Source organism: Helicoverpa armigera, chromosome 27 (genome assembly GCF_030705265.1).
Source record: "Helicoverpa armigera isolate CAAS_96S chromosome 27, ASM3070526v1, whole genome shotgun sequence".
NCBI classification, from domain to species: Eukaryota; Metazoa; Arthropoda; class Insecta; order Lepidoptera; family Noctuidae; genus Helicoverpa; species Helicoverpa armigera.
Window position 1 is genome coordinate 8135377 of NC_087146.1, and position 12709 is coordinate 8148085.

Genomic DNA, 12709 nt, shown 5'->3' on the forward strand with positions numbered 1-12709 from the left:
GCTACTTTTAATATCATTACTCGCCCCAAAAATGTATGTTGCCTTCTAAATTACTAAGTCAGCCACAATTAAATTTGTAGCATGCTAAACTAAAGTAAACTTCTGAACTACTATTAAATGACATCATAAAATATATTTATTTAGCTTCTATTTTTTTACTCAGTATGTTTAAAATATAACACATCCCATATCAATTGACAGAGCATGGAAGTAAGCATGCAACATGCAGCAAGCATGGCTTCTGTCACGGCTTCGGCGCTGCGGGGCTCCGGCGGTCCCATGCGAGCTTATCGTCGCAGATGGTTTCACGCTCACCACCGCAGCTTCGGCTTTCTGGCCGGCTCCGCCGGCCAGCCTCAGCCGCAGCGGCGAGCGCTTCAACTACCTGCGCCTCAGCTCGCAGGCCGCCTCGCCCTCCGCGCCTACGCGGTTTTGAATTGCACTCTAGGGTAGGGCAGACAAGACTACGTGGAGTCAGTTTTGCAGATATTCGTTTTCGTCACTAAGTTCAGTTTTAATACAATGTTTTGAATCCAAAGTAAATTCAAAACGAGCCAAGAGAAACGAGGCCGAGTTAGTAAATTAGATGACAATTGTCCAATTGATAAATTAACATATAATTTAAAACAATAATCATAAAATATGTAGCAAGTAACAGGATTTATTTATTAGAACCACTGCCACCCTCGCACCGCATAAAATATAGCTTTATTATCAAATTGCCCAACTATCATGTAGCAATATAATAATGCCCGTGCAATGTGATAAATAATGAAGTTAACATAGTTATTAATCACTTGGCCCGATAAAGCTAGACATTATTCATAATGCTCGGGCATTATAAATAATGCCCGAATTAATCACATGGTCCATAACATAAATATTATATAATATTTGTAAAATACTTCCACTATTAGAAACGTAGGCTATATTTTATCCCGGTATGGGCAGAAGTGAATTGGGCCGTGGGTGAAACCGCGATAAAATAGGTACCTAGAAGATTTTAGTCAACCAGTTAGAGTCTACCACTTCCAGTCTATTTCAATATGAAAAATATTGAAAATTCCTTCAGGAATACCTAGAATTGAAATAGCAATGAAATCGTTCACTGAAATAGAAGTTCCGTTAAAAGATGAACACTGAAAAACATGTTAGAACAACCTGCATATGCCTTATACAGCATGTTTCCGGTTTATAGGCTTTGGGCGACTATCACACTGAAAAGTAATTTTTCTGTAGCGATACGAAAATAATTTATCGTGTGACAGTTAGGTTGACAGATCTACCTAAAAGCTAAACTGATACAAATGAAAATTAAAATGGTTTGTAGCCCGGAGAAAATTAAAAAGTAAGTAAGTACTTCCATCATTCTATAATATGTTGACCAATTAAGACGATATTTAACTGTTCTATTGTCTTATATACATAAGGCATAATATTAACTAATGATTCAAATCAAAACAATCAATTGGATAGCACATTGCAAATAAATGAAACACTGTAAAAACGTGCTTATTTTTTCTGATCTGTATTTTATTAAATACCAACTGAGATATTTTCAGAATTTTACATTGCAATATTACGCTACGGTGTAACAGGACCCCGATCTAAAGGCGTGCACTCACTCCGGAAGCGAACACGACTGCACGGCAAACGCAATCCAAGCTGTCTGTACCACGCTTTAAGTCATGTTGACAGACTAAATGTCATCACATTACTAGTTATTTTAGCTGTTTTCCCGGTTTCACACGCATCTCTGGTGAACTTCTTCACGTACCTACCTGGATAAAATATGGCCTCTGTTAGGCCCGGTTGTTCGTACGTTACGGTAAAGTTAAAGTTAAAATTTGACCGATGTCAATTTTGACCACGGTTAATTTGACATTTTACTATGAAATTTTAACGTTCGACAACGCTTTTGAATTTAAACCCTGTTAATTAGAATTACTTTAACTAGAATTTAACCCTAACCTTGACGTAACGAAGCTTCGAACAACCGGGCCTTAGTCGGGGATAGTGAAGCTTTCCAACTGTGAAAGAATTTTTCAAATCGGTTTAGGAGTTTTGAAGCCTTTACAACTATTATGATTCCTCTTTATGATATGAGTGTAAACAAACCCCTCTTTTAATTAGGATGATTAAATTTTCTTAATTATCGTATTAAAGTTAATTCCTATTTTGGAAAACTGCATACGTACATATTCCGGTATCTCTAGCTAGGAATACTATAAGTAGGTATTTAAATAGTTTTACGACCCAATTCTGCGCGGAAGAATTTAATTTGCCTGCAATTTTATACAAAAATATTTTTCGCTATGAACCTTGGCCTAGCAAGTAAAAACTCAATAAATATTAAAAGCGATATTCAATTTGTTGCGATCGTGCTGAAGTTATGTTCATGCATTTATTTTCGTCAGTCAATATTTATTTATCAGCTCATAACAAGTAAGTGTCTAGCTAGACCAATGCTGAGTAATTTAAAAGCTTTATTTCCTAATAAAAAATATTAATATAAAAACAGTGATTAAATACAATGGAATAATTAATTGAAAAATTTAAGGTAAACAACCAATGCATGTTAATTTAATTATCTTCTGTGTTAACTATAAAATGAGTTTTCCTCTTCACATAACAGCCCCGATTTCGGTAATTTGAACTCTGGTCTCGGCCGTACGTGCCCCGGTCTCGGCCGTCCATGTCCCGGTCTCGGCCGTCTATGTCCCGGACTCGGCCGTCTATGTCCCGGTCTCGGTCGTCTATGTCCCGGTCTCGGCCGTACATGCCCCGGTCTCGGCCGTCTTTGCCTTGGCTTAGGTCTTTTACTGGGTCTTGGTCTAAATGACAATGGTCTCGCGGAGAGACACAGGGGATAGACATGTGATCCTAGGTGTCCTGAAAATTGAAAATAAATGAACTTGTTAAAGATAAAAAGGACAGCCTTAATAATGGGTCACGCTTGTCTCAAGAACTGATTTGGAAAATGATTTTATGGGTACTAGCCGTTCGTAGTAACTACTGTGCCTGTGTTGCTCGGAAGACTGTAGCTTTCCAAAAGTGAAATCATTTTCAAATCGGTCTAGTAGTTTTGAGTTTATCCATTACAAACAAAATAAATAATATTTTTTCCTCCTTATAATATTAGTATAGATATAAATTATCCAGGTATAGAAAGCAGTTGGTGGTTTGAAATCCTCTTTATGCTCAAAGTTAACATAAAATATGTTTCCTCATTTTATATGAAGGTTGACAAGCCTTTTATTGAATTCATATTTTAGACAGTTAATATCCTTTAGACTCAGGTTTAACATTAGAGCTAAAAGTAATTCTATATTATTAGGTACCTACCTATTGACGTGTGATGAGGTACAACACTTTTCCGTTCTACCTGAGGGTCTGTGTCCCCATGTTGAAGTTCAGCAGCTACCACATAAACTATACACAAGACAATTATGATTAATACTCTCATATCTGAGACTTCACAGTTGACTTTAACTAGGTAACTGCTGACAGGATTAATGTGGGCATATAGTTGCGCCTACGACGTTATATACCTAAATAGGTAGATATTGTGTATTACAATGGCGTATTTAATTTAGAATTTCCAGAATTTGAAACAATGTTATAATGGGTTATTGTAAGTTTGTATGAATAAATAGGGATAACGGTACATATATGGAATTATTGAATTGAATAAATGGATTATTGATATGAAAAATCCCGTCACACTAGGATGGGATTTTTGGAGGTAATCCATTTTAATAAAACTCCTATTTTTTCCTAATATAGGTAAATGCCTATTGTCGCACCCACTATTCCTTCACTCTCTTAGTCCAATGGGACGGCAATCCGAGTTTCGACACGATCGGAGAGAGATCAGGCGCAGGACCGACATTACAGTGCTCTCCGATACACGAGTGTATCAATAACCAAAGTCCAGACTGCCGGCTGTATTGTGAAAGTTAAGCCAAACGTAGCTATTTCGGCCCGACTTGGGATTCGAACCCCGTGATCAGCAATTAACAGCCCTAGACTTGCGAAGAAGTATTTGGTTTGGAATACCCCAAGTGGCGCCATCTACATATCGTATCCTGTAAGCTCACGAGTTTGGTCTAATTTTAGGTCATGTCATGTTTCAAAGAGATGTCGTAACTAACATTATATCTTTTGCTGTTCATCTCATAGCCGTTTTCAAAAATGGTGGGGTCGGCTTCCAGTCTAACCGGATGCAACTGATTACCAATTTTTACAAGGAGCGACTGCCTAACTGATTTCTTCAACCCAGTTACCCGGGCAATCCATCACTCCTTGGTAAGACTGATATCAGACATATTGGCTTCTGACTACACGTAACGACTGCCAAAGATGTTCAAAGACCGTAGGGACCTATAGTTTAATAAGACCTCTGAAGTAACATCTATAATTAATTCGATGGGTAACAAAAACTAAATTTACCGCATAATCATTTATTATTATTTTTAAGTAGTATTAGTGTTAATTAATGAATACTTTTACAATGAGAACTAAGAGTACACTTAGATGGTGGGCTCGGGTTTGGGACGCAAGCCTCTAATACTGAGATCATAGACAACTTCTTCTATCTTCTTCACGTCGTATTTCAGAACGTCGAAGCGTTTGCGCAGGTGATCGTTCTTTAGATTCAGTAACCTGTAAATAAAAATAAGTAGTGTAAAACTTCTCGCCAAAGTTTATTTTATATAAGTTACTAGCTGTTGCCCGCGACTTCGTCTGCGTGAGCAATATAGAACTTCAATTTCGTTTATTTAATCATTCATTGTTCAACCCCGTAGGTGATAGCGTGATAATTTATAGCCTATGTGTTGAACCGGCCCCAGGTAATAGTCATGCAAAATTTTATTTAAATGCATGCAGTACTTTTCGAGTTTATCCGGGACAAACATACAGACAAACAGACATACAGACAAAAATTCTAAAACTACATGTTTGGGCTCAGAATCGATTATGGATCACCCCAAGTATTCGTTAAAAAATATTCAATGTACAGTTTTGACTTTCCTATCATTTTATTATATGTATAGATTTTCATGAAGACAATAATGTTGATGTTTTAAAGACACGAGAAATATTTTTCGAGGGCACAAAAAATAAGGGATGGTGCTTTTTAAACATGCCAGGATATAGTTTTATATCATGAGCGATATCAACTACATAGGTGGATACCTAACAAACGCTTGAAATTAAGGACCAACAAAACAGCGTGAGTTGAACCTAACTCTCTAATATAATAAGCAAGAGACTTTTTGCTTGTATGCGGTAATCTCAGGAACTATTGAAAAATTCTAACCATCATCATCTTCCGAGCCTTTTTCCCAATCATGTTGGGGTCGGCTTCCAGTCTAACCGGATTCAGCTGAGTACCTACCAGTGCTGTACAAGAAGCGACTGCCTATCTGACCTCCTCAACCCAGTTACCCGGCAACCCCTTGGTTAGGCTGGTGTCAGACTTACTGGCTTCTGACTACCCGTAACGACTGTCAAGGATGTTCAAAGACAGCCGGGACCTACAGTTTAATGTGCCATCCGAAACACAGTCAATATGGTGTCTAAGATATACTTAGAAAGTACATACAAACTTAGAAAAGTTGCATTGGTACTTGCCTGACCTGGGATCGAACCCGCGCCCTCATACTTGAGAGGTTGGTCCTTTACCCACTAGGCCACCACACAGATTTGAAAAATTCTTTCAAATAGCTCATTTATCAAGAGTAGCTTACATTATATTCGAGTTCGCAAAGCCGTTGAAATTACAAGTGGGAGGCAATTGAGAAAGTTGTGAATTTTAAAGTTTTTCACATGCAGTGTTATTCCATCATTTTGCATGTTTTATTATTTATAAAATTATTAAATTAATTTGTATTCACCTGAACCCTGCATTTAACTCCATGACAAACTTGGAGATCTGCAGAGGTTTCTCGTAGTCACCCGAGTTACTGAGTTGACTGCCAGGCGAGCCTGCAAACAAATAAATAGGTCAAAGAGTTGTTGCCATCTACTTAGCCTTGTTGAACTATGTTGCGGTTGGTTTTCAGTCTAACAGCGCCACATAGAGCAACTGCCTATCTCCTCAACCCATTTACGTGGGCGATATGATACCCTTTGGTGTGATGAATGCCCAGTGTATTTATTTCTGATTACTTTATAATCAGAGATTAATTGATATTATTCTGATTTCAATATTCATATTGTTATTAGCTTTTCCCGCATGCAGATCAGACCTTCCTCATGGTCAAAACTGGTCGTGTATTCATTTAAATTGGCTTAGTAGTTTTGGCTTACAAGCATACTTGCAGAGAAAAAATATCGCAATTATAATTCAAAAAGTACTTCCGCTTTTAACTAGTCAGGATTATTTTCTTGATACATTGTATATTCAAAATCAAAATATACAGAATGTTGGTAATCTCACCAGCTCAGAGCACAGCTGCAGCAGTCCATTGAGGTAGTCCTCTATATCCAGGTGGAAGCCAGTCTTCCTCTCAATGACACTTACTAGAATAGAATAATATAATAGAATTATTAGAATAGAATTTTAATATACACTAACTGTATTGTGTATTGTCTTTTAATCGATTATTATATCAATATTAATCTCAAACAACAACATAGTGAAAGAAGAAAATGTGATGCCCAGTGGTAAAACTGCCTCTCAAATCAGTGTAACTTTTCTAAGTCATTTGTACTTTCTAAGTCAGTGGTTCTTAACCTTTTGACATGAGGGACCACTTTACTAAAGTTTGTCTTGCCGGGACCACCTCATTTCTTTATTATGTATCAAAAAATATCTGAATTTTTGGGTCAGTTCTACTCGAAGCTAAACGCATGTCGGTAGTTGTGTGCAAATGCAATTAAAAAAACTTGCCTATGTAGTTTCCAATGCGCGAGCGAAGCGAGCGAAATTTTATTGGACTTAAACCAAATATTACGTAAAATGTAGCCCAAACGTACTTAACTTTTATTTGTTGACAAATGCAAAAATAAGAGCATATCGTTTCTGAATACGCGAGCGAAGCGAGCGAAAATTTATCGGACTTAAACCAAATATTACGTAAAATGTAGCCCAAACGTACTTAACTTTTGTTTGTTGACAAATGCAAAATAAGGGCTTCTGAATACGCGAGCGAAGCGAGCGCGAAAATTTATCGGACTTAAACCAAATATTACGTAAAATTTCGCCTAAACGTACTTAACTTTTGTTTGTTGACAAATGCAAAGGTAAGGGCATACGGTTTCTGAATACGCGAGCGAAGCGAGCGTGAAATTTAATTATTTTTAAGACTCAAAACCAAAATTACGTAAAATGTAGCCCAAACATACATTTTCATGAATGGGGACTAGGTACGACACACCCGATATATGTACGTCCATGCGAAAACCCCGCTCGCAATTACAAGTCGATAAAAATTAAGTTAGATAACGTATAGCAACGTCGTCAAAGCTAAGCTTCGCGGACCACTTGGAATGCCTCCAGGGACCACCAGTGGTCCGCGGACCACCGGTTAAGAACCACTGTTCTAAGTATATCTTATTGACCAATGACCATGAGGATAACTTAGTTTGAAATTGCAGATTCGTCTTGAGCAGGTGCAGTGTTTAACGCTCATTCCTTCTGGCATTGAAATATACTGGTAATTCATTGATAGATGCTTTAACTCCTACGTAACTGCATCCTTGACATTAATAATGACATCAATAAATCATAGAAATAATGTGATATATTGTACTTACTGCCTAATATCTGAGCGACAGTGTCATGTGTGGCGGATGCCTGTCTCCAGCCAGATGGTGAGCGCGATGAGGAAGCAGTAACGCTGGGTCATGTTGCACCAATGCTCCTGTCTCTATGTTAATATTATAGAAATAATGTGATATATTGTACTTACTGCCTAACATCTGAGCGACAGTGTCATGTGTGGCGAGGATGCCTGTCTCCAGCCAGATGGTGAGGGCGATGAGGTAGCAGTAACACAGTCATGTTGCGCCAATGCTCCTGTCTCTATGTTAATATTATAGAAATAATGTGATATATTGTACTTACTGCCTAATATCTGAGCGACAGTGTCATGTGTGGCGAGGATGCCTGTCTCCAGCCAGATGGTGAGCGATGAGGAAGCAGTAACTGGGTCATGTTAGCCAGTGCTCTTGGTATCTAAAGTCATTACGGAATCAGGTGTTACTTAGAATTACTAAAATATTATTGCAATAGGAGGTATCAACATGGGTGTAACACTGTATGTAGTTACATACTATTAGTGTGTAGTAAGTAAAACGCGGGAAACATCTAAATAAGTATGAGATAGTCATAAAATAATGAAAATTTTGCAAAAATAGTGAACATACTTATAATAGTCGTTAGGGGTAAAGCCTCTTTCAGTCTTGCGTAGCCTGCTTGTGCCTTTTCAAATAATTCCCTTGCCTTGACACAAGCAGGAGTGACTGCAAAAAACAGATTAATCAATGGAGTGTTGAGTAAACAACAAATAAGTTTTATTTATGAGATGAATGCTTACTGGCAGCCTCATTATGGTGAATTACTTGAGTACTGTAGTCGCTTCTCGCGATATTTGACCAACATCTTTGCAAATGTTGCGAATAACCTACATCATACAATGCGTGTTAAATTCATTGAAAATGGCGGGAAAATATTGATAAAACAATGGAAATATTGTCGGACAATGTTATTTTGTTTAGTTGGGAGATTTTTACAGTTAAATTAAAAGCTTAAATAGTAAATATAAAAGTGCGGTTACGGTAAAAGAAAAGCCTATTTGCTTGACAAATAACAGCATTATACCTCTCGTATTTCTTGATCCGTATCCATATTTCTTTGAAAGTCCGTGAAAATGGTGTTTATTACGTGATTTTCACACATTTTGACTGCTTTTCAGTAATTATTTATGAAACAACAGTGATGAAAACAACTTTTCGTGACAGAAAGAAAATCAATAAGTAGTTTTTTTTTCTCTCAGAACTTTTATTTAGGTTTGAATACGCGTCTTTTGAGCCACTATTTTATCGCGTTTTCAATGTGCTATGACGAATTCTTGTTCTTTTCGATATTTTGAATGCGCAAAAATAGATAATTTTGAAAACATTTGTAATGAAAATAACTTTTCGGTAATCGGGTAAATAATTTTAAATAAAAGTATTCACAAGTAGACACATAGAAGGTAGTCAAGGTAGCTATGGAATTAACTTTAATCTTGAAAGAAACTTTAATCAACACATTAATATCTCTTCAATACATATCACATTGTACAAGGACATAATTTGGTTACTCAAGCAACAAAAAACAAACCCAATGTTGAAAAAAACAATCTTTATTCATAGACATGAATGTGCAAAAGGTTCTACTCTTATTAGCCAGGGGCCAGTGCATTTGGCGGCCTCCTAGGATGTGGATGTGAAGGTGGTAGACGCTCTGGGCTCCGTTCTTGCCATCATTGATGACCAGGCGGAAGCCAGACTTGTCAAGTCCTTCCTTGTGAGCTACTTTGCGGGCAGCAATTAGCAGGTGTCCTGGAATAAATAAAGTTTTATTTAATGCATCCTCCTTGCTAATGATTAGTTGAAAAGGGTCTTGGCAGTCTAATTGGATTCTTGTGCCATTTCTTGTAACATAAGAACTAATTTGTGTCTTAGCAATGGTATTTTTTTAACTTTGTATTGTATCTATTTGAAAAACTACTTATTTCTAAACACTTTAAACATATTTCTAGAAAATGCAAGAAATACAAGCTGTGATTTATTGCAATACCGGTCATGCTTTGTAACAAGTACATGTATATTATAATATTACCAAGGAGTTGTTCATCATTATCCTCCGCCTTCGAGAGCTGTGTGATGGGCTTCCTCGGTATCACCAAGATATGCGTAGGGGCTTGCGGGTTCACATCATGGAACGCCACGCACTGCGGAAAAATACCAAGAATCAAATCGCAATAAGTAAATAATAAATCAAGTATGTTGAAATAACATAAGTCGTTAGAAATTCTAGAGGGTTATTTTACATTTATTACATAAAAATTCTAGGAAAAATTATTAACAACAGCTGATTTCCTATTGCAGTTTCTCAGCCAGCCGGCCGGTGCTCATAAAATGGTTGAAGGAACAAAAATATTGTCAACTTACTTGATCATCTTCATAGACGAACTTAGCAGGTATTTCCTTCCGCAAAATCTTTCCGAATATCGTATCTGCGGCCGGAGCGGCCGATTGCGCTAGTTCTACCTCACCGCCAGCCATTTTTGTGAAGAAAATCACTGACAAAATTGTAGGACAAACGTCATTGTGGTTTTGACGTTGACGTATTATACGGTTCTTGTTACGCAGAATTTTTGCTGCCTAATGATAAAGACAGATCATGGCTAAGTCGTAGGTCGATCGATCATAAAGCTAAGCACCGATTGATGCGGTCATTTTAAATCTTTGACAGTCGTTAGACATTACCGCTAGTTAGTCATCAAGTTTACCAACCAGTCTTGCAAAGGGTATCTTGATACCAAAATGCGCGTGCAGGGGTAGCTGGATCTAGGTTCTCTGGATAGGCAGTCACTTCATGTAAGTCTGGTATTCTACATCCGGATAAATTGGAAGCCGATCAATATTGGGAAATAAAACAGCAGGTAAACTTAAATACATATATTTACATAACTTACAAATTATTTTAATGATTAATCGTGATTATATCTCCTAAATTCTTATTCTAAAGTCTAGATCCAGGTCCAGTAGGCCACACCATATGATGTAATGCTCTCCCGAATACGTGAAGAGACTTGAGACTTTTAGTTTGATGCTGTTCATCGACCATCACATGATAACCAGATTTGTCTAGGCCCTTTTCTACAGCAATCTGCTTCGCTACCAGTAGCAAGTGTCCTGGAAGAAATTAACTTATTAACAATATTTTCAATTAAAAGGATGTTTCTTAAATAAACATCACCCATTTTACGGGCCAAAGCTGTGCTGATTAAGATATAACTTAATAAAAATGTTTTACGAATTTTGCAGCTGTCTTAGTTAGAGGAATGCTAACTCAACAATAGGGTTTTATATTTTCTTGATTATTTTTAGGAAATTAGAAAATTACGACCTCACTAACACCAACAGTAAAACAGAACGTGGCGACCGCGACCATAGGGTCGCGTTCAAGAACGTTTGCAAGGCCAAGGCCGTAAAATGAACAGCCTTGTCGCTGAAAATGATTAACAAACTCTTTGGAGGCCACTCAGCGTTACCTTGCGAATTCACGTGGCCTTTGATAAGAGAATATATAGGTATATCATAATAATATCTTAAGTGTTAAAGTGCCTACTTGTAAAACGCTCAGTCATTATGAGTTTTGTATTAATAGATTTGTACTTTATGTACGATATGATTGATTATAATAAACTTATCGTCATTCAAAATGTGTCATTACATTACAATGATATTATGACTAAACTAAGCAAATACTACACTTATATCTATCGATCAAGTTTCAGAGGGTCAGATAAATGAACAAAACGGTAAGAGACCAGACGACATGTCGTTATTCCCTTGGAAGATGAGTAGGCCTTTAGTATGGGACGCAACCTGTGATACTCTTGCGCCATCACACCTTCCAAGTTCTGCGTGCTGTGCTGTTGCTGCCGCTGCGGCTGTGGAGAACCTCAAGCGGCGGAAATATAGTGGCCTTGTCGGAAACTATATTTTCGAACCGTTTGGGGTTGAAACCCTCGGGTCGTGGGGTCCGAATGCCCACATTCTATTTAAAGATCTCTCTAGGCGGCTGGTTGACGCTTCTCGTGACCACAAGGCTGGCTATTACCTCGGACAAAGAATCAGCATGGCGATCTAACGAGGTAATGCTGCCAGCCTTTCGGGCACGCTCCCAGTTGACAGCGATGGGGACGAATTTTTGACGCTTTTAAGTTGCTTGTTTTACTAGGATAGTTTTGATTTCTATTGTAAATATGTATTGTAAATATCTATGTAAATAAGTACCTAAATAATATATTTTTTAATACAAAAGTTTTACATACCTAATGCTTTTTCGTGATCCACAGTTGTGGCTGATAGAGTAGGCGTCATCTTTTTAGGCACCACTATGAAATGTACGGGCGCTTGTTTGTTTCTCTGTTCATCAAATACTACGCACTGAAAAAAAAAATACAAAGATGATTATATAAAAGAAGTTACCTATATAATGAGTGAGAATTTTAACTGAAGTATAATAGCTATGCTGAAAATTAGTCTGTTTCTCCCGGTTTCACCGCGTCCCGGGGGAACTTCTTCGTTTACCTCAATAAAATATAGCCTTTGTCAACCGGGAAAAGTGTAGCTTTCCACTAGTGGAAGAATTTTTCAAATTCGGAGAGTTTAGGGTACAAACAAACAAACAAATAAAATCGCAATCGCAATTAAATTGAATTGAAAGAAAAACTATTTCCTTTATAATATAAGTATATAAATAATTAATTTTACCTGTTCATCTTGAAATATATATTCTGTATCATCCGGCTCTCTCCCGCCAAAAAACACAGACGCAACACTTGGCCTCTTTTGTGACACCGCCATTTTTGTTTATTTAAATAAATAATACTATTGTTCTGTGTAGCCTTATGACAACAATTAACTGATAATATATGAAATAAAATGTATTTGTTTAAAGGAAAATCAAGATAAGGGGCTA

The 12709-nt window shown here is 37.2% G+C and overlaps 2 protein-coding genes and 1 pseudogene across 2 annotated transcripts; all 3 read right to left on the bottom strand.

Moving 5' to 3' along the window:
• Window positions 1-4447: 4447 nt before the first annotated feature.
• LOC135118932 (translin-like) lies at window positions 4448-9043 on the bottom strand (annotated as a pseudogene).
• Window positions 9044-9310: 267 nt separating this feature from the next.
• On the bottom strand, window positions 9311-10326 carry LOC110384633 (adenosine 5'-monophosphoramidase HINT1). Its single transcript, XM_021346024.3, has 3 exons — window positions 10168-10326; window positions 9836-9947; window positions 9311-9555 (listed from the first exon to the last, which is right to left on the bottom strand). Exons 1-3 carry the CDS (start codon window positions 10279-10281, stop codon window positions 9311-9313), a joined length of 471 nt encoding a protein of 156 aa, XP_021201699.3. The 5' UTR covers window positions 10282-10326.
• Window positions 10327-10662: 336 nt separating this feature from the next.
• Window positions 10663-12672, bottom strand: LOC110384655 (adenosine 5'-monophosphoramidase HINT2). The gene is made up of 3 exons (XM_064042113.1): window positions 12502-12672; window positions 12060-12174; window positions 10663-10914 (listed from the first exon to the last, which is right to left on the bottom strand). Exons 1-3 carry the CDS (start codon window positions 12592-12594, stop codon window positions 10742-10744), a joined length of 381 nt encoding a protein of 126 aa, XP_063898183.1. The 5' UTR covers window positions 12595-12672; the 3' UTR covers window positions 10663-10741.
• Window positions 12673-12709: the final 37 nt, after the last annotated feature.